The 21,973-nt window shown below is 41.7% G+C and overlaps 1 protein-coding gene across 3 annotated transcripts in view; it reads right to left on the reverse strand.

Annotated features, from left to right (window-relative positions):
• Nucleotides 1-21,973, reverse strand: part of WWP2 (WW domain containing E3 ubiquitin protein ligase 2) — a 138,044-nt gene that overhangs the window by 108,006 nt on the left and 8,065 nt on the right. For 2 of the 3 annotated variants that reach the window (XM_025888928.2, XM_025888927.2), the window contains exons 2-4: nucleotides 8,781-8,865; nucleotides 1,679-1,826; nucleotides 962-1,083 (exon numbers count right to left, since the gene is read on the reverse strand). In XM_025888928.2, the coding sequence (XP_025744713.1) occupies nucleotides 962-1,083; nucleotides 1,679-1,826; nucleotides 8,781-8,850 (340 nt within the window). In that variant the 5' untranslated portion in view covers nucleotides 8,851-8,865. Of the gene's footprint in view, nucleotides 1-961; nucleotides 1,084-1,408; nucleotides 1,470-1,678; nucleotides 1,827-8,780; nucleotides 8,866-21,973 lie in introns of those variants that run through there. The other variant, XM_073880069.1, reaches the window with a different exon arrangement.

Genomic DNA, 21,973 nt, shown 5'->3' on the forward strand with positions numbered 1-21,973 from the left:
GATAAACCATCAGGGAATGAAAAGAGAGGCATATTCCTGGTTTTAAACAATTCCTGAAGCTGGAGTGGGTTCACCACACCTCTGTGTGCCCAGCAGAAAGGGAAAGACCAGAGGAGCCTCCAATACCACTCGAGTGGCCTGTCAGAAAGGACAGGCTCAGAAAGAAAAAACCCTCGACTCAATGCAGCACTCTCCCTGGGACTCAACACTCCCCACCCCCACATCTCTCTTAACCTAAATCCACTTTCAGAAAATATTTTCTAGACAGCAGACATCAAGAGAAAAAGGAGTCTTTCTTTCCGTGGCATTCCCTCACCACATATGGTACTGCTCTCAATAGAGGCTTTATGAGGGAGGGTCCAGATACCAAAACCATGGGTTATGCCACTGACCACAAGCAGCAATAAACAGATGTTAGGATTTAGATTTCCATGCAGCAGAGGCACCCTGAATAATTAAGACAGAGCTTCCATCACATTCCAACATTCGGTAAACGTTTACTGAGTCCCTACCAAGCACAAGGCACTATTTGTAACACCACCCCCCCCCCCACACACACACACAAACATACGCCACTTCTTTGTTCTGCTCAAGGACTCAGACTAGGAATTAGGCTGGAGGCATGGGACAGTTTGATTCAACATGTCACATGTCACCTGGATTGGGAAAAGAGCAGAGGCAGAGGGAGAGCATTCAACCTCCAGAAAGGATCAAGGGGACACATCACTGCATCCCACCAGGAGAGCCTGGGGACAAAAGAGGCTGAATCCGGCAGTGCAGGGCTCTGGCCTTCCTAAACCTCCACGACCCATTCCACAGGGAACAGTCACGGCAGCCCCTGGTCCTGGAGGAAACTGCATCGCCAGGTCTATCCGTGGCGTGGGAGAGAAATCCAAGCCTTGGAATTCTTCTCCCCAACCCCACAAGTGAATCATGTCAGCCACCCCTTCATCATACGTACTTTTGCCCCCATTGTTCTTCAGGACATTGGAGAGGTTGACAGAGGCGGTGCCTAGCAGTTCATTTCTCAAAGTATGGCAGCTCCAGACCTTCAAATCTAGATGACTCTGGGCCGTGACATTCCTGGAAAACAAAAACTTGATTCATCACATCTGAGCACATTGGTCACTCCTACAACGTAGAAGAAAACAGATAAACTTGGGTGCCTGGGTGGCTCAGTTGGTTGAGCGACTGCCTTCGGCTCAGGTCATGATCCTGGAGTCCCGGGATCGAGTCCCACATCGGGCTCCCTGCTCAGCGGGGAGTCTGCTTCTCCCTCTGACCCTCTTCCCTCTCATGCTCTCTCTCTCTCTCTCTCTCTCTCTCTCATTCTCTCTCTCAAATAAATAAACAAAATCTTTAAAAAAAAAAATAATAAATTATAAAAAAAGAAAACAGATAAACTTACTGCTGACATCTTGGAGGGAAGGGAGAAACCTCAAACAGGAGGACATTCACATGTGTACTCTCTCCCCTCCAAAGCTGACCCTGTAACCATCTAGCTAATAATGAACGCTCTGTGAGCTCAATGATGTAGAAACACCTGGCGAGAGGTGCCCTGGGTACCAAAGGCAGAGGAGTTAGCGGGGTCACAGGAAAGCTGGATCTCCCACAACCCCGCTGGAGCACCTCCTCACTTTCCCCCTGGTTACTGCAAAGAGAAGGGACTTTCTCTTACAAAATGATGATTTCATTCCAGAGAAGCTCGGAGCTCCCAATTCGCTTCCCCGTCTTCTTGGTTTCACTGGGGAGTCCATCCACTGCCACCTCCACAAATGAGTTAATTCGAGGTTGACGATTATGCACCTTGGGTTTTGCTGACACCACTGGACAGGAAAGAAAGGAAAAGTCGAAGATGAGTCAGAGGGCTCCCAGCTGCCCCCCTGTGGCAGATGTTCCGCTCTTTTTTGTTGTTTCTTTTAAAAACTACGTTTGGTATTTTTTCTGATCCTAAAAAAAAATTACTTTTAAAAAAATGTGAGGGGCGCCTGGGTGGCTCAGTTGGTTGGGCGACTGCCTTCGGCTCAGGTCATGATCCTGGAGTCCTAGGATCGAGTCCCACATCGGGCTCCCTGCTTAGCAGGGAGTCTGCTTCTCCCTCTGACATTTCCCCCTCTTGTGCTCTCTCTCTCTCTCTCATTCTCTCAAATAAATAAATAAAATCTTAAAAAAAAAATGTGAGGATATTTCAAAAATATGAAGCATAAGAAAAAAAGCACTCCTAACCTGAAAACACTGGGATAATTATCATTAAGATGTTGGCAAATCCAGACTTTCCAGACTCTCATCATCTTTTATGCCCCCAATTCTTTAAGAATTCTTCTCCCTCCAAAATCAATTCTAAATGGCTGCAATATGAGCCAACTGTATAGACATGCCATGATTTAGTTAACTATTCTTTCAGTGCTGAATAGATTACTTCCAATTTTTCACTCTGGGAAAATCATCATGAATGTATATATTTGCATACATTTCTCAGTGTTCCTCGAAATGATATGAATATTTTTTCTTCAAACTGCTTAATTCCTTTGCAAAAAGGATAAACCCATGTAGAGGCCAATATATCCACTTCACCACCATCATACTGAGTATTATGTTTTTTCACTATTTAGAAATCAGAAAAGTAAAAAAAATCATATAAATTAGGTAAGGTTTAACGAGCACTTATGACAGACACTAGGCTAGGCACACATCATCTAAATGAATCCTTAAAACAAACCCATGAGGCAGGGAATATATCATCACCCCCATTTCACCCAGAGGAAGCAGGCTTGAGGAAGTTAAGTCATTGCCCCAGGTGACAGAGCCTGGGAGCTTCAAACCAGGATGTGCACCCAGGCAACCTGACTCCCCACCACACTGTATGTCATTACCAGATTTTGCTTATTTGTTCTATTGCTGTTCTTCAATTACAAGTGAGGTTGTATGTTATCCATGTGTTTGTTAGCCATCTGCATTTCCTATTCTATCTGTATCCTTCATGTGGCAGCATCTCTGATGTTTATTTGGTACCTGCGAGCCAAGCTGAACAAGTATGCAAGCATCTTTTAGAGCATATATTAGCCATGGTGGAAACTCCAGGTCACTGGGATAGAACACACCTAAGGTGTCCTCCATCCCATGCCCCAAATCAGAGCATGTGACTGGCATTTCTTACCCATGAGGCAAGACAGAGCTCCCCTCCAACAAGGTTTAGCAAACCTCTCCCTCCCAGACCCTTCTGAGAGGTGAGAGTCCTATCAGGGTCCACAACTTGACAAAGGACAAAACTACCTCTGGATTCTTTTAGCAATACCTGTCTTTTCCGGGCCCAAAGAACAGTAGAGAGCAAGTCAAAGAACAACAACAGCAAAAGTTGTGGCTAAGATTCAGAAGCAACAGGGGATGGTACGAGGAGAAACAGGTGGTGGTGGTGGGAAATGTGGTCCAGAGTAGAAAACAAGTACTTTTCACATAGACCAAGGTTAACTGAGGCCACCTGGTGGTGGGAGAGCAGCTCTGCACACAGAGCCTTAAAAAGGGGGGGAAGGGAGGAGGACTAGTTATAATTATAGTCCTATCATTTTGAGCTAGACAGTTTCTTTGAAATCAACAAGTTCATAAGGAGGGCACATGATATAATGATTAGCACTTGGTATTATATAAGACTGATGAATCACTGAACTCTACCTCTGAAACTAATAATACACTATGTTAATTAACTGAATTTAAATTAAGAAAAAAAAAGAAACAAGTTCAAACCCTTCAGTTAATAGTTGAGCCAATTAAATAAGGTGCAGGGAGGTGAGATAATGAATCCAAAATCAGGGAGCTCCCAGGCCAATTCTCGGAACTCTGTTCTAATGTTTCCTTTTTTGTCCTCCTAGCTTTTTCCCCTAGGTTTTTTTGTTTTTTTGGAGGTTTATTTTTTGTTTTGGAGGGGGTGGGGTTTTTTGGTATCTTTACTGTCTTTTTTATTTTGACATAATTTCAGATGTTTAGAAAAGTTGCAACAAAAATACAAAGAATTCCTATAAGCCCTTCACCTAAGGGTCACCAAATATTAACTTGTTATAATATTTGCTTTATTGCTTTTTTCTCTTCCCTGATTCTCTTTCATACACATACACATCTGTTCCTGAAACTTTGAGAGTGAGTTTTAGAAGATGCTGTGCCCCTTTTCTTCTAAACACTTCGGTGTGTATTTCTAAGAACAAAGACATTTTCTGATACCATAGTATAATTATCAACACGGAAAAATTTAACACCCTTTAAAACTATGATCTAATGTACAGACCTCATTTAAATTTTGTTAAATGTTCTATCAATGTCCATTATAGCAAAAGAGAAAAGAAATTTTTTTTTTTTTTTTGGTCCAGGACCCAATCTAGGATTACATATTGCAGTTGGTAGTTTTATTTTGAAGTTTCCAATCTACAGAAAGGGTTAAAGAATAGGACAGTAAATAATTGTATACTCAGCAACAACTATCATTTTGCCCCACTTGCTTTTTCAAAAAGCATTTTTACGGGACACCTGGGTAGCTCAGTAGGTTAAGCATCTGCCTTCAGCTCAGGTTACGATCCCAGGGTTCTGGGATTGAGCCCCGCGCCAGTGGGCTTGAACTCACAACACAAAGATCAAAAGTCATGTGCTCTACCAACTGCGCCAGCTAGGTGCCCCACCACATTTGGGGTTTGGGTGTTGTTTTTTTTTTTCTATGTGTGTGTCTATATCATTGCTATTCAAGAGAACCTCGGTGATAAGGAAAAGTTCTATGCCAACACAGTCTAATGCGTTGCCATGAGATACATGTGACTACCGAGGACTAGGAATATAGCTCTTATGACTGAGGATTTAAATTTTTAATTTAATTTTAATCTTAACATAAATAGTTCTATGTGGCTATAGTGGCTATCGTATTGCATAGCACAGGATACAAATATATGATATCCACGTCTATATATGTGCATGACTAGGCATATACCCACAAACTTTTTTTTTGGTAATCCATTTGAAAGTTGTAGATATCAAGACTTACCAACCCTAAATACTTCCAGAATACAACTCTTAAGAATAAGGATGTTCTAAACGTTGTACACTTGAAACTAATATAACACTGTATGTTAATTATACTTCAATTAAAAAAAACAAACAAACTAAATGAGGGGTGCCTGGCTGGTTCAGTTGGTAGAGCATGCAACTCGATCTCAGGGTCATGAGTTTGAGCCCCATGCTGGGCATAGAACTCCCTTTAAAAAGGGGGGGGCCAGAAAAGCAGGCGCCTGGGTGGTTCAGTTGGTTAAACTCCAACTCCTGAACTCAGCTCAGGTTTTGATCTCAGGGTCGTGAGCTCAAGTCCTGAGTTGGGCTCCACGCTAGGCATGGAGCCTATTAAAAAAAACAACAACAAAAAAAAGAAATGAAAGGGAAGGCATTTTCCCACCTAACCACACCGTCATTATTATACCTGAAAAAAATTTAGTTAGTCCCTCTATCATTTGATATTCATTACATATCCAAATTTCCCCAATTTTTCCAAACATATTTGTTAGAGCTGTTTCCCCCAATCCAGGATCCCATCAGCATGAGCAAATTGCATTTGGTTGCTGGTTCCTTAATCTTTTAAAATCTAGAATGCTGGGCGCCTGGGTGGCTCAGATGGTTAAGCGTCTGCCTTCGACTCAGGTCATGATCCCAGGGTCCTGGGATCGAGTCCCGCATCGGGCTCCCTGCTCAACAGCAAGCTTGCTTCTCCCTCTGCCTCTCTCTGTCTGTCTCTGTCTCTCATGAATAAATAAATAAAAGCTTTAAAAAAATAAAAAATAAAAAATAAAATCTAGAATGCTCTCCTTCTTTTTCCCTGACAATGACTTTTAAAGACTTCCACCAGCTGTCTCATATAATACACCAAATGCTATATTTTTCTGATTGTTTTCTTCATGATGAGATTCACAGTAAACATTTTTGTCAAGAATACTACATAGGTTACGTTGCATGTGTCTTACTATACACACTAGGTTGTCCTCCTATTGTGGATGCTAAGTTTGATCCTCTGGTTAATGTGGGGTCTATCGGGGTCACTCCACTGTAAAGATACATTTCCCCTTCATAAGTTATAATTAATCAGTGGGATGATTATTTTGAAAGTTTCTTGTTCTTAAAACACAAGCCAAATTAAAGGCCTCAACATTCAAGCAGATTTATCCAGAAAGTCTAGTTACTGTCTGATGAAATATAAATGGCAATTTCACATCTTCACATAGAATTTAGCTTTTAAAGTTAACAAATAAGGCAAAAAAAAAAAAAAAATCACACATGGCCAAAATTATATCCTTGAAAAGCTCTTAGGAAGGCACAGAACAGAGTCTTTCAATAGGTTCCCACCAGCCAGCTTTGCTTTGTTGTGGTTTTCAGTGTTCAGTTTCTCAGTGTTTCTTGAGTTATGTATCAGATAAAATAGCTCACTCATGTTTAAGGACCTTGCTGTATTTTAAAAGTGTGTTTTAAAACTCTAGGACTGGGCGCCTGGGTGGCTCAATTGGTTAAGCGACTGCCTTCGGCTCAGGTCATGATCCTGGAGTCCCGGGATCGAGTCCCTCAGCGGGGAGTCTGCTTCTCCCTCTGACCCTCCCCCTTCTCATGCTCTCTCTCTCTCTCTCATTCTGTCTCTCAAAATAAATAAATAAATAAAAATCTTTAAAACTCTAGGACTGCATGACAGAGAGGCATAAGGGAACTGAGGCAAAGAGGAGGAACAGCAAAGTCACCTCTCCCAAATCACACCACAGGCTCTCTCAAAGAAACACATGGGACGAGGAACCAGCCACAACTATTTTGTTATTTCGCTTTTTCTCTTTCTCCCCATATTTTCTTCAGTGGTATTACAGAATCCCTACAGGTTAAATGCATCTGTGTCAGATGCACCTGTATTATCAAGTTAGCTCGTTCCACACTAGTAAAAATTCACACCGAGGAAAGGCAAACAGAAATCTCTACAAGTCAAATGTGCTCCTGAATAATATGGCCCCAAAACAGGGACTTTATTATGTCACCAGGTTCTATAGGCAGGCTTCTGTTTTAACCTAAACTTGGTAATTTTTAGACCAGGTAGTAAAATCTAAACTCCCAAGCTCAAAACCCTATGGAATTCACTCTAATGCTTCTCCCTCCTCAAGAGGGCTAAAGCAGACATGAGACATCAACAAAAATAATTAAAATGTATCAAGACTACTGTTTTTAAATCAGTAAGTAAATAAGAAACAGCAGAGAGAATATGAATACACAATCTACAGAATAGGAAATCCAAATTTCCCTTAAACATAGGATAAGATGTTAAACATCATTTATAATTAAAGAAATGTGAAATAAAACCGCTGAGAAAACAGTTATTTTGGGGCGCCTGGGTGGCTCAGTCGGTTAAGCGTCTGCCTTCGGCTCAGGTCATGATCCCGGGGTCCTGGGATCGAGCCCCGCATCGGGCTCTGTGATTAGCAGGAAGCCTACTTCTCCCTCTGCCCCTCGCCTTGCTTGCGTTCCCTCTCTCGCTGTCTCTCTTTCCGTCAAAAAAATAAATAAAATCTTAAAAAAAAATAATAAAGTCTGACAACACATTGTGTTGGTAAAGATGTGGGGAAACAGGCACTCTCATGCACTCCTAGAAGAGTATTCCTTCCTAGGAAAGCAACCTGGCTCTCAAGATTACAAAACCATATCCCCCTTCATGTATCTTAGAATGTGTCTTAGAAACTGGTAATATTAGTTTCCTCCAAGCAGGGGCACTGAGCAGCTAGAGGAAAGGAAACCATTTTAAAGTATGTAGAAATGAATAAAATTTACATTTCAGAAATAATAATTTTAAAAAATGACAAGACGATTTTGCCTCCAAATGACCGTGTCTCTGAGAGGCCAGAGCTGTGATACTGAATGCTGTTCCTGGGTCACCAGGCGTCTCTCAGCCCCGTGACTCTTCTGCAGAGCTAAGACTACCAAAGCAACCTTCTGTCACTGAAGCAATATTCACTGACAGACCACTACATGTCCGGCCATGTTCCATGTCACTGAGGTATCAAAAGGAACCCAAACAGACAAAATCACTATTCTACGTGCTCTCTCTCTCAAATAAATAAATCTTTAAAGAAAATAAAGCCATGAGGTTGGACAAGATCGCCTAGGGAGTAAGTACAGACAGAAAAGGGCCCTGAGGCACGAAGGAATCACCATTTTCAACAATTTTTGCCAAAAGTTCCTTTTATCCTTCTTAAGAACTCCACCTATAGGGACACCTGGGTGGCTCAGTGGGTTTAAGCATCTGCCTTTGGCTCAGGTCACGATCTCAGGGTCTTGGGATTGTGCCCCACGTCTCATCTCAGACTCTCTGCTCAGTGGGTAGTCTCGTCTCCCCCTCTATCCCTCCCCGCCCCCCCACGTGTGCTCTCTCTCTCTCTCTGTTTCAAATAAATAAATAAAATCTTTAAAAAGGAAGAATTCCTTTTTAAAAATTGCTTGAGAAAACAGTTATCTGGAGCACCTGGCTGGCTCAGTCAGTGGAGCATGCGACTCTTGATCTCAGATTATGAGTTTGAGCCCTACATTGGGTGTAAATTTTACTTAAAAATAAAATACATATATAAAAAAAAAAAGAATTCCAGTTACATGGTAACCCTATGAGAATGAATAGTTACACTCTTCAGTTATTTCACAATACTTGGCTCTCAGACCACGGTGTGGTATAATTCTACCTCTTCCCCATAGACTGGGCTGGACCTCGAATGGTAAACATTTCACATGGTGCCACTCACCTTTCAAAGTAAGCTGAGACTTCTCAAAAGGCAGGGCCACTCCTGCCCGGCTGGAGCTGGCAGATGCCATGTCATCACCAGAAAACTGCAAGACGAACAGCAGGAGGTTTAGAGAATATCTGAGAAGACACTGACGAAACTGCAGCCATTTTTAATATCTGAGTTGAAAGAGATGAACCAAGAAAATATAAACGTCCAGGCAACTTTGTACTACTTTTGTCAGGGTGGAGTCTGTCTTGTTATGACTACTGAGCCTAGACAGGTCTCTGCTGGCCTAGGAAGGGCACAGGACTATTACATCAACATTTACAGGACAGAGCCTAACATAACACTTTCAAAAGGAAAGTCACAGTTCAACAATTTTTTAAAAATCCAATTTTTTAAATCGACAGAGGATATACAGATAGGGGCACCTGGGTGGCTCAGTCCGTTAAGTGTCCAACTCTTGATTTAGGCTCAGGTCATGATCTCAGGGTGGTGAGACGGAGACCGCGGTCGGGCTCCACACGTGTGGAACCTGCTTGGGATTCTGTTTCCCTCTCCTTCTGCCCCTCCCCCCCCCTCACGTGCACTCTCTCTCTAAAATAAAAACAAAGAAGAATAAAAAAATAGTAAATAATAAATACAAAGATATACAAAGGGCGAATAAGCACATTCTAGACATCATTAGCCATCAGGCATCCCTGTCGCTCCATCTTGGCCAGAAGCATAAGTCTATCTTGCATTTTGAGTGGATCTTTTACTCATATACAATTTTGTAACATCGTCCTTTGTCATTTGAAAAATATTGGTTCAGTGAGATTACAGATATTCCAAATGTTGACATATTTCATTATACCCTATCAAAAAAAGCACATTTGTGAATGTCACCACTGATCTCATCAAACAGATCTTTAAGTACCGGGAAAGTGTCAAGCTCTTAGTGGCAGATGCAAGTGTTCCAAAATCCTAATTTTCACTTAAAAACTCATATTTTATCATTGGCAACAAATACTGCCCGTTGTTTTCCTTCAAGTGACCGGCTCACTTCATTCATCTTCAACAAAATGTCTGCCAAATACCCAAATCTAGTAACTTCGTTTTTTTTAAGTAAAAATAGTATTCCATGAGAAAAGCAATTCAGCTCTCAATTCACACACACAAGTGCTTCTTCCCAAGACAACCATTATACTTGGGCGTACAGAAGGACTGTAGCCATATTTCCCATTTCATCACACAGAATATTAAAAAAAGATGTGCAGAAGAGTCAAGACTTAATAAAATTAATAATTTTTACTGCTTCGTCAAGCACATTCTGAAGTGAAACTGGCCCTTTTGTTCTCTTTTTACTGAGTCTACTGTGCTGAGGAATACAGGGACAACAGCTCAGATTCGTGGCACTGCCCGGATTCCAACGATGGCAACAACAATTGTACTCACCTTCGCTCTTGCACCATCAGTGCAAATGTAATCACAGTGGAGAAGGCAAATAAAGTTATCATAAAAACAGTTTTGATCTTGCAAAACCTTTTAAGGCTCAAGGGGCCAACAGAGGTCAAAGGATCCCACCTGAGAACTGCTACTGTAAAAACACTAACAAAGTCATCTTCTATTCAGCGTCATTAATACCTTCTTTCATTCTATTTGTTTCTGATCTCTCCTCCAACTTCCTATTCTGAAGAGTTGTTCAGCCTTAAAACACGGTTATTAAGTCACCACATTTCTCTAAGAATGGAAACCTTTTATTTGAGGATGAAATGTAGCTACCATGAAGTCACAATGATTTTGACATTTTTCCATAGCTGAAGTCAAATACTTTTATACTTCAAGATGTTAGCCAAAACAAAGCAATGTGCCTTATTATAAGGTATATGCAGTCCAAAAATTTTAAGCGGCTAGTTTTTTCTGGACTAGTCTGTACCAGGCATTCTACTTCAATCTTATATACGGAGCAGCAATGGAAACCTCTGAAAAGTTCCAGGGAGCATACAGGAATACGACACGGAAACTACTGGTAGTGAGTTCTTAAGACCAGATTTTTGTGTTATTAAGTCCAATGGTGAATTCTCAGTCTTCGTCTTATATAACCTACTGGCAGCATCTGACATGATGGATCGATCACTCTCTTCCTTGGAATGCTTTCTTCCCTTGGCTTCCAGGACATCACACCTGCCTGATGTTTCCCCCTGCCTCTGAGGCTGCTCCTTCTCTCCTCCTCAACCTCTAACCATCAGGGTGTCCCATGGCTCAGGCCTTGCATGTCTTCTGGTTATTTCATCTAGTCGCATAGCTTTAAATACTAGCCATTTGTTGACAATCCCAAATTGGTGTGTCCAGTACAAACTTCACCCTAGAACCTCAGACCCTCTTTGTCTAATGACAAAACTGATATTCTGATATTCCCCCTCAAACCAGCCTTCCGCATCTCAGTCAAGGACGACTCCTTCCAGCCAGTGGCTCAGGCCAAAATTCTCGGGCTCATCTCCGCTTCTCCTTTCCCTCTCAAACCCCACATTCAATCTGTCAGTAAACCTGTTGGTTGCGGGCACCTGGGTAGCTCAGTCGGTTAAGTGTCCAACTCTTGATTTCAGCTCAGATCATGATCTCAGGGTGGTGAGATTGAGCCCCATGTTGGGCTCCATGCTGAGCGGAGAGTCTGCTTGAGATTCTTTCCCTCTCCCTCTGCCCCTCCCCACCGTGTTCTCTCTCTAAAATAAAATAAAAAATCTTTAAAACATATATGTAAATCCTCTTGGTTCTACCTTTAAAATATCCTCAAGTTCAAACATTTTCTCCACCTCTATTATCACTATCTTGGTCCAAAGTCCTGTGATCTTTTACCCAGATTATCTTTCTCCTGCTCAGACCCTCTGCCCCTTCAATCTAATCTCTATGCTCAGCAGATTGATTTTTTTTAATATGTATGTCAGATTATATCACTCTGCTATTCAAAACCATTCAGTGGCTTCCAGTCTACCTCAGAGTAAAAGTCAAAGTCCTTAAAATGGAGGCCCTGCATGATACAGTCCACACCCCTCTCTGACCTCACCTCTCTTTTCTCTCCCCACTTACTCCCTCCCCTGAAGCTACACAAGCCTCCTCACTGTTCCTTGAACGTGCAAGACATGCTACCCTATTGGGACTTCTCCCCTTTCCATCTAGAATGTTCTTTTCTCAGTTGTCCACCTATATGGTTTATTCCCTCACTACCTCAGGCATTTACTCAAAGGTCACTTTCTTAAGAGGTGCTCCTGGACCACCCTATTACCCTACCTTTCCACACACATTTGGACCCATCCTTCCCTATTTTACTTTTTCTCCCTAGCATTTATCACTGACATGATTCATATTGTATTGATTTACTGTATTTATTGTCTCTCTCTCTCTCCCCTAAAATGCAAGCTCCACGAGCACTGAAATGTGTGTCCCATCTGTTAGCCCTGTAGCCCAGGTGTCTAGAATGATGCCTGGCTCTTAATAGGAACTCCATAAATGTTTACCAAATGAATGAATTTGAGCACCATTGTCTGAAATTTAAAAGGATGATGTTGTGACTCCTTAGACTAAATCTGTTTTGGTAAAGCAATAAAAAGATCAACTCTCTCTTTCCACCTAGCAGACTAGCAAGACATTAGAAGTCTGAGAAAAAGTGTTGGGGAGAAGCCTTACACACTTCTGGGGGCCAATGAGATGGTACCTGGCAACCTCCGTAGAGTTAAAGATGCACATACTACACCTGGCAGGATTCCACCCCTAGGTCTCTGCCCCGGGAAAAATCTTCCAACACATGCCGAAGAAGCCATGTTCAAAGATGTTCACCACAACAATGTGTGTAATAGCAAAAATTTGTCAACCAACTAAATGCCCATCAATGGGGGAATGAATAAACTGTGATATACCTATAAAATGGAATGGTATGTAATAGCTGAAATATATGAATTCAATCTACATGTACAAATCCCGAATTATAATGGTAAAAGGGGAGAAAAAAAAAAGCAAGTGAAAACCTAAGTGTAGTACGATGCCATTGGTATACACTTGAACTTACACAGAATCAGTTATATTGCTGTGGCAAGACATAAATGGAATAAAAGTATAAAAGCGTGGCTGGGGGGTGCCTGGGTGGCTCAGTCGTTGGGTGTCTGCCTTCGGCTCAGGTCATGATCCCAGGGTCCTGGGATCGAGCCCCGCATCGAGCTCCCTGCTCGGCAGAGAGCCTGCTTCTCCCTCTCCCTCTGCCTGCCTCTCTGCCTACTTGTGCTCTCTCTATCTCTCTGTCAAATAAATACTTTAAAAAAATAAAAGCGTGGCTGGGAAGTAACCACACTGAGGTGAGAAGAGAAGTTACCCCAGGGTACCACAGAAGGAAACATGCGTATTGATGTAAGGAGAGAGACCAAGAGGACTTCAAATGTATCTGCAACATTTTATCATTTAAAGAAAAAGTTCTGAAGCAAATATGGAAAAATGTTAATATTCATTAAATCCAGATGGTGGTTTTTATGACTGTTTGTTATCTTATTCTCTGAACCATTTTACATGTTTGATCTTTCTCATAATTTAACGATTATTTTAAAGGGGGTAAGATCATATCTTGAATAATGAAGGAAAGATTAATGATTATAAATTAAGCCTCAGGGCTTTCAGTAACAGAGATTAAAGCATCACAAGCAGGAAATCCATTATTTATAGACTTAAAAAATAAAAGAATATTTTTAAAATCTTTACATCTATTGGGACTCTCTCTTTCCTAAGGCAACTCAACTAAGGGTAGTTTTAATGTAACATGTCCTCCCTGAGCTTTACTCTTTTTAGCCTGTGGCCTGAACTCAAGAGAATTCAAGAGAATGAAACTGGCACCTCCCACAGGGCCTGTTAAATGGGAGGAAGACCAAACCTCTTGATCTATATACTTCACGGCCCCCAGACAAAATCAATCAGATAAATTCTAAAGAAGGCTCAGAAGGAAGAAAGCCAACTGGGAAAGCGGAGAAACAAAGTAACACGTTTTCTTTCTCCAGTGGCTTTCATGATTACAGTCCAGTGTTTATTAACAATAACCAGTGTTATGTGGGGCACTGTCTGTCTTTCCAGATCCAATCAGGAAAATACCACCTTGATATTACAAGGTAGGTATTTTGAACTGTGAGATCTCTCCAACCATGTACAAAAAAAAGTAACCATTACTAGAGAAGAGAAGTCAGATCCCACCCCAAAGTATGTTTAACCTCTTAGCTTCTGCCTCAGGGTCCCATATGAGACATGGTCCCTAATGGGCATGAGGCTCCAATCCCCACTACTCACTACAGGAAGCTCATGAAACCCGAGGCCCAGAATTTACTCTGCACCTGTCTCAGCAGCACTGTATATGTACTCAAGTAATTTTTTCCCTTGCTAGCAGCAATGGGAAATGTTTGCATCCAAATCACTCCCAAAAAAATGAGTTAGCATAAGCCCAGGGCAGAAAGGTGGAGGAAGGGGAACAATGTTTAAAGTATCACCAAAGGTTATAGGTAAACACACAAAGACTTTCATGACTAAAGGGAGTAATGGATTTATTGGGAGCAGAAGGGGAAAACCGAAACTAACTCTGGTAGATTTAACCAAATTTCTTTAAAAAAAAAAACTAAACACATATTGTCCTCTGAACCTATCCTCTACATAAATCTTGAAAAGCATTTTTTTAGGGATGCCTGGGTGGCTCAGTTGGTTAAGAGTCTGCCTTCGGCTCAGGTCATGATCCCAGGGTCAGAGGATCTAGTCCCACATCGGGCTCTTTGCTCAGTGCGGAGCCTGCTTCTCCCTCTGCCCCTGCTCGTGCTCACTCACTCTCTCTCTCTCTCTGACAAATAAATAAAATCTTTTTTAAAAAAGCTTTTTTTTAAATAAAATAGTAGAAAATATAAGAGTACATCATACATAAAGGAAAGTATTATTTCATGAAAAGTCTGTCCAGATAAATGATCATTTATATGTACAAGTACACTGGATCATGATATAAAATACATTTGTTACTAAAGGTTGCAGTCAAAAAAGCGTGAGAACTGCTCTGCAATCTTCCCATTTTAGTTAGGGTTTCAGATTAGAGAGACACAAAACACCAAAAAAACCCAAAAAGTAAACAACAGATTTGGGGGTGCATGGGTGCCCAGTCGTTAAGCATCTGCCTTTGGCTCAGGTCATGATCCCAGGGTCCTGGGATCGAGCCCCACAGCGGGCTCCCTGCTCCACGGGAAGCCTGCTTCTCCCTCTCCCACTCCCCCTGCTTGTGTTCCTTCTTTCGCTGTCTCTCTCTCTGTCAAATAAATAAATAAAATCTTAAAAAAAAAAAAACAATAGATTTGAGGACTAACTATTCATTCAGAGAAATGTCATCAGTTTATTATCATTTTAGGTCTGAGAAATTTTCCCACATCTATGTAAGATAACCTCATGGGCCTGGATGAAAGGTATTCATTCACTCATTCAACAAATATTTACTGAGCATCTATTATATACCATGCACTGTTTTTGATGCTAGTGATACAACAGTGAATAAAACAGGAAAAAAAAAAAATTCCTTCCTTACAGGTTGTCCTGATGAAGAGCCAAGAAAGATTCCCTCCTGGCTCTGGCATGGAAAGGGAGAAAGTAACCACTGTAAAATATGCCAAATGTTCTCCACAACAAGGGCCTGCTCTCTAGGGAAAAAGACTTCACCAGAGCTTTATCCTAACTAGCGGGAGGAAATTTCCCTGGCTGAGCCCCTTCTAGTCTTCCTGTCTCATCGAAGGGGTAAAAATACAGTTAATAACCATTTGCAAAGGTCACAACCCACAGACACAGACCCTTTAAAAGACTGAGGTTTTTTTGGGGGGGGGTTTAAGATTTATTTATTTTAGAGACAGAGAGCACAGGGGAAGGGAAGAGCAGGGAGAGAAACTTAAGCAGACTCCGTGCTGAGCGCAGAGCCTGATGCAGAGCTCAATTTCACAACCATGAGATCACAACCTGAGAAGAAACCAAGAGTCAGATGCTTAACTGACTGTGCCACCCAGGTGCCCCAAAAAGACTGAGATTTAATGAGAAAATGACAAAATGCCCCCCCTACTTTCCCACCATACTATGGGTCCAGTATAACATTGGATTACAACTGAAAGAGCTGAAAGGTGCATACTCTATTTAAGAAGGGGTTCTTAGGGAAGACCAAAGATAACAGGGAGACCAAAACAAGACACTAGATGAATCTGAAGCCTCTGGTACTTACAGTTACAGCAATTATTTTGTTTTGTTTTGTTTTAAGTGGGCTCCACACCCAATGTGGAGCCCCACATGGGGCTTGAACTCACGACCCTGAGATCAAGATCTGAGCCGAAATCAAGAGTTGGAGACTTAATGGACTGAGCCACCCAGGTGCCCCAACAGTTACAGCGATTGTTAAACACAAATCAACACCTAGCCAGATTAACATAAAACCCCAAACTAAAGACCTATTCACCTCAGTTCCTATTACCCAATACATCATGTCCAGCTTTCAATTAAAAATTATAAGTAATGCTAAGGGGCACCTGGGTGGCTCAATCAGTTGAGTGTCTGACTCTTAATTTCAGCTCAGGTCATGATCCCAGGGTCATGGGATCGAGCCCCGAGTTGGGCACCACTCTCAGCAGGGAGTCTGCTTTGGATTCTCTCTCTTCCTCTCCCTCTGCTCCTCCCCACTCCTCATGTGCACACACGCTCTCTCTCTGTAAACTAAATAAATCCTTAAAAAAAAATTATAAGTAATGCTGAAAGTCAAGAAAAACAGTGTGAAGAGACAAAGCAAGCATCAGAACCAAATCAGAGATGACACAGATATTAAAACTAATGGACAGGGAATTTAAAATAACTATGGATAGATATGTTAAGGGTCTAATGGAAAGAGTAGACAACACCCAAGAACAGATGTATGATGTAAGCAGAGACATGGCAATTCTAAGAAACAAAGAAGAAAATGCTTGGGGTGCCTGGGTGGCTCAGTCGTTAAGCATCTGCCTTCGGCTCAGGTCATGATCCCAGGGACCTGGGATCGAGCCCCACATCGGGCTCCCTGCTCCGCGGGAAACCTGCTTCTCCTTCTCCCACTCCCCCTGCTTGTGTTCCCTCTCTCACTGTTTCTCTCTCTGTCAAATAAATTAAAAAAAAAAAAAATCTTGGAGCGCCTGGGTGGCTCAGATGGTTAAGCATCTGCCTTCGGCTCAGGTCATGATCTCCAGGTCTGGGATCGAGCCCCGCATCCAGCTCTCAGGTCAGTGGGGAGCCTGCTTCTCCCTCTCCTTCTGCCTCTCCCCCTGCTTGTGCTTCCTCTGTCTCTACCTCAAATGAATAAAATCTTAAAAAAATCTTTAAAAAAAATAAAAAATAAGAATCTTAAATAAAAAGAACAAAACAAACAAATAACTAGGCATATGATATTACCATATTAAATCTAGAGAAAACCAGAAACAAACAGAAAATCTTGAAAGAAGCCAAAGGGGGAAAGAAAACAGCTCACCTGTACAGGAATAAGGATAAGAATTACAGCATGCTTTTTACCAGAAACCATACAAGCAAGAAGATAGCAGAGTGAAATATTTAAAGTATTTTTTTTAAGATTTTATTTATTTATTTGACAGAGACAGAGCAAGAAAGGGAACACAAGCAGGGGGAGTGGGAAAGGGAGAAGCAGGCTTCCCGCTGAGCAGGGAACCTGATGTGGGGCTCGATCCCAGGACCCTGGGATCATGACGGGAGCTGAAGACAGATGCTTAACCAACTGAGCCACCCAGGCGTCCTGAAATATTTAAAGTATTGAAAGAAAAAACACACTAACCTAGAATTTTGTGTCCTATGGAGTTGTCCTTTTTTTTAAAGATTTATTTGAGAGACAGAGAGAGAGAGAAAGAGAGAGCATGAGCGGGGTGAGGGGCAGAGGGAGAGGCGGCTCTCTGCTGAGCAGGGAGCCCGACGTGGGGCTCAATCCCAGGACCCCAGGATCATGACCTGAGCCGAAGGCAGACGCTTAACCAAGTGAGCCACCCAAGAGCCCCAGAGTTATTCTTTAAAAGTGAAGGAGTAAACAAAAGACTTCCTCAAACAAAAACATACCCTGAAAGAAATCTTTAAAAGAAGTCCTTCCAGGATAAAGAAATGATTCAGGTCAGAAACTTGCATCTACACACGGAAAAGAAAGGCATGGGAGAAAAAATAAATGAGGCTCCATCCACTGGCTTCTTTAAACACTAAAAGACTGATAACATAGGGAAAGGACATGTGCCAAGAGGGATGCCAGATAGAAAGCAAATGAGAGAACTGTAGAGGGGACAAGGGATTCTGAGAGGGGCGCCTGGGTGGCTCAGTCATTGGGCGTCTGCCTAGGTTCAGGTCATGATCCCAGGGTCCTGGGATCGAGCCCCGCATCGGGCTCCCTGCTCGGCAGGAGGCCTGCTTCTCCCTCTCCCACTCTCCCTGCTTGTGTTCCCCCTCTCGCTGCATTTGTCTCTGTCAAATGAATAAATAAAATCTTAAATAAATAAATAAATAAATAAATAAATAAATAAATAAATTCCCCAAGTGATCCTAAGATAAAGTTGGGGTGAGACACTAGTTTAATGTTACTGAATTAGTTGAATGCATTAAGAGTAGGACTTTAGCTCTATCAGAATATTTAAGGCTAAACTAAAATTATGCAGAAAAATTGCACAAAACAATATGCGGATAAAAAAATGGGGCAATATAAAACTTTAGGAACAGAATATAGTGAAGGAGCTCTACTCCAGGAGTAGATCCGAGGAGACTAAGTATTACACCACCTTCCCTGATACCAACTTTTCCCTTAGAGAGACTTCCAGGAGCTCTCAATAAACATAACAGATCAAACATATATTTATCTCTGCTCCCTTCTCAAACCCCATCAAAATGACAGGAAAAGAAATACAAAAATATAAACCCACTAAAAACAAATGGAAAAGGTTTTCTCTATCAACAGATAGAGGGGGCAGCAACATTCTGGGAAGAGGCAAGTGAGATAAAAATGAAACCTAACTGCCTGTAATGGGGGTGAGGGGGAGGAGTTGACAAGAAGCAGGCTGGTAGCACTGGGGAATCACAGAAAGGGTCAGTAAATACTGGCACTAGGTACCTCTGAAAGTGAGAGCATAAGTAGACCTAAAAACAGGAGAGAAACAGGAGCAAAAGCCTGTAGGAAAAAAACAGAGTTCCCAAACTCCCCTTCCCAACAATTCAGCCAGGCAGTCACCCCACCCTCCCAAATCCCAAACAGGAATTTTTGGTCTCTAGATAGATTACACTAGACCCGAGGACTCGAGGCACAGCTGAGGGTAGCGATAGGGCACCAATACTGATCCAGGGAGGTAAGTGGAAGTCTACATCCTGAACTATGAGAAGTCACTGCCCCCATCCCCACTCACCTTCCCTCATTTGAGTCCAGCACACAGCTCAGCCTGCTGGTACTTCATACATAAAGGAACAACTATTTGAGGAGAGCCTCAGACAGGAAAGCCAGATATCAAAACATACGAAGAGAAAAATAGAACTCAACTGATAAACTCATCCTAAGATTCGTAAGGAAATGCAAGGGACCCAGAATAGCCAAAACAATCTTGGGAAAAAAAAAAAAAAACAAAGTTGGAGGATTCATACTACTTAATTTCTTTTTCTATTTAAATTCAATTAGCCAACATATAGTACATCACCAGTTTCAGATGTAGTGTTCAATAATTCAGTTGCATGTAACACCCAGTATATTACTTAATTTCAAAACTTACTAGAAAGCTACAGTAATCAAGACCATGGGACTGGTATAAAGATAGACATAGAGCAAGTGAAGAAAATTGAGAGTCCAGGAGTGCCTGGGTGGTTCAACAGGTTAAGCAACTGCCTTCAGCTGAAGTCATGATCCCGGGGTCCTGGGATGGAGCCCCGTGTCGGGCTCACTGCTCAGCAGGGAGTCTGCTTCTCCCTCTCCCTCTGCTCCTCCCCCTGCTCGTGCTCTCTGGCTCACTCTCTCTCAAATAAATAAAATCTTTTTTAAAAAAAGAAGATATTAAAAAAAGCAATAAGCATATGAAAAGATGTACAACATCATTAGTCACTAGAAAAAGGCAAACTAAAACCACAATGAGACATCACCTCACACAAACTAACACAGCCAAAATCAAAAAGCATACAATAACAAATGGTAGTGAGAACTTGGGAGAAATTAGAATCCTCATACACTGCTAACAAGAAACGAAAAACAGTGAGCAGCTTTAGAAAACCGTTTGTCAGTTCCTCAAAGAGCTAAACAGAGGGGCGCCTGGGTGGCTCAGTCTGCCTTCGGCTTAGGTCATGATCCCACAGTATTGGCACTGAGTCCCACATTGGGCTCCCTGCTCAGCGGGGAGTCTGCTTCTCTGCCCTTCCCCTGGCTCATGTGCTCACTCTCTCTCTCTCTCTGCCTCACTCTCGCTCTCAAATGAATAAAATCTTAAAAAAAAAAGTTAAACAGAATCAGCACACCTGGCTAGCTCAGTCAGTGGAGCATGTGACTCTTGATCTCAGGGTTGTGAGGTCAAGCCCTACATTGGGTTAAAGATTACTTGAAAATAAAATCTTTAAAAAAAAAAAAGTTAGGAAACAGAATTACCATAAGACCCAGCAATTCCATTTCTAGATGTATACCCAAAAGAACTGAAAATATGTCTCTACACAAGCCTTGTACACAATGTTCATAGCAAGGTTATTCATAACAGCCAAAAAGTGGAAACATCCCAAATGTACATGAACTGAGAAACGGGTAAGTAAAATCTGGTATATCCATACAATAGAATATTATTTGGTCATAAAAAGGAATGAAGTGCTGTTTCATACTGTAATTTGGATGAACTCTGAAAACATCATGCTAAGTAAAAGAAATAAATGAAAGCCAGGCAAAAAGGCCCAATTATTATATGATTTCATTTATATGAAATATCTTGAACAGGTGAATCCATGGAAAAAGAATGTAGACTAGTGGTATCCAAGGGTTGGAAGGGTTAGGGGACTGGCATGACTGTTAATGGCTACAAGGTTTCTTCCCGGGTGATAAAAATGTTCTAGAATTAGTGCTGAGGGACGGCCGGCCGCACAACTTTGTGAAAAGGCTAACACCACTAAATTTAACACATCAAAATGTGAATTTTAAGGTATATGAAGTATAGCTAAAACTTTTTAAAAGCTTATAGTTAAAACAGAAGTCAAAGAAAACCTCAAAGCAATTTAAAGAGATAAAATATTGCACCCATGAAATAACAACAGAATGTAATTTTAAAGGAAGGCAGGCAGGCAGGAAAGTAAGTTGGCTGGTTGGTGGATTCAGAGAATAATAAATTGCTCTTAGAAAGGACAGTTCTGAGAGCAGAAACAAAGCTGATAAAGTGAGGACATACACTAAAAAGTAAACCAAGGGATGCCTGGGTGGCTCAGCCGGTTAAGCGTCTGCCTTTGGCTCAGGTCATGATCCCAGGGTCCTGGGATCGAGTCCCGCATCGGGCTCCCTGCTCTGCGGGGAGCCTGCTTCTCCTTCTCCCTCGGCCTGCCTCTCTCTCTCTCTCTCTCTCAAATGAATAAATAAAATCTTAAAAAAAAAATAAAATAAAATAAAAAATAAAAAGTGAACCAAAAGACAAAGAAGATGGTAAATAGGTGAACAATGATTTTTTTAAAACAGTGGATTTGTTCAAAATGTCCAAAGTCCAGGGGCGCCCAGGTGGCTCAATAGGTTGAGCATCCAACTCTTGGTTTCAGCTCAGGTCACGATCTCAGGGTCGTGAGATGGAGCCCCACCTCTGGCTCCGCACTCAGCACAGAGTCTGCTTCAGATTCTTTCCCTCTGCCCCTCCTGCTCGTGTGCTCTCTCCCTCTAAAATAAATAAATAAACCTTTAAAATGTCCAATGTCCATCTTATAGCAAGTCCAGAAATGAAAAAGGAAAAAAAAAGAGAAATCATCAGAGCAATGTTGCAGAACATTTTTCTTAAGCTGAAGGATATACAGTTCTAGACAGAAAGCACCCAACTGAGTGCCCAGAGCAATGGATGAAACAAAAACCATTCTACTGCACAATGCTATGAAATTTCAGAACATGAGAACAAAGGGTATACAAACTCCCAGTCACATTTACAAACAAGAAAAATCAGAATGGCATCAGACTTCTCAACAGTAACACCAAATGTGAG

The sequence above is a fragment of the Callorhinus ursinus genome, unplaced genomic scaffold, assembly GCF_003265705.2.
Source record: "Callorhinus ursinus isolate GAN/ISIS: 27379988/994484 unplaced genomic scaffold, GSC_fseal_2.0 scaffold37, whole genome shotgun sequence".
NCBI classification, from domain to species: Eukaryota; Metazoa; Chordata; class Mammalia; order Carnivora; family Otariidae; genus Callorhinus; species Callorhinus ursinus.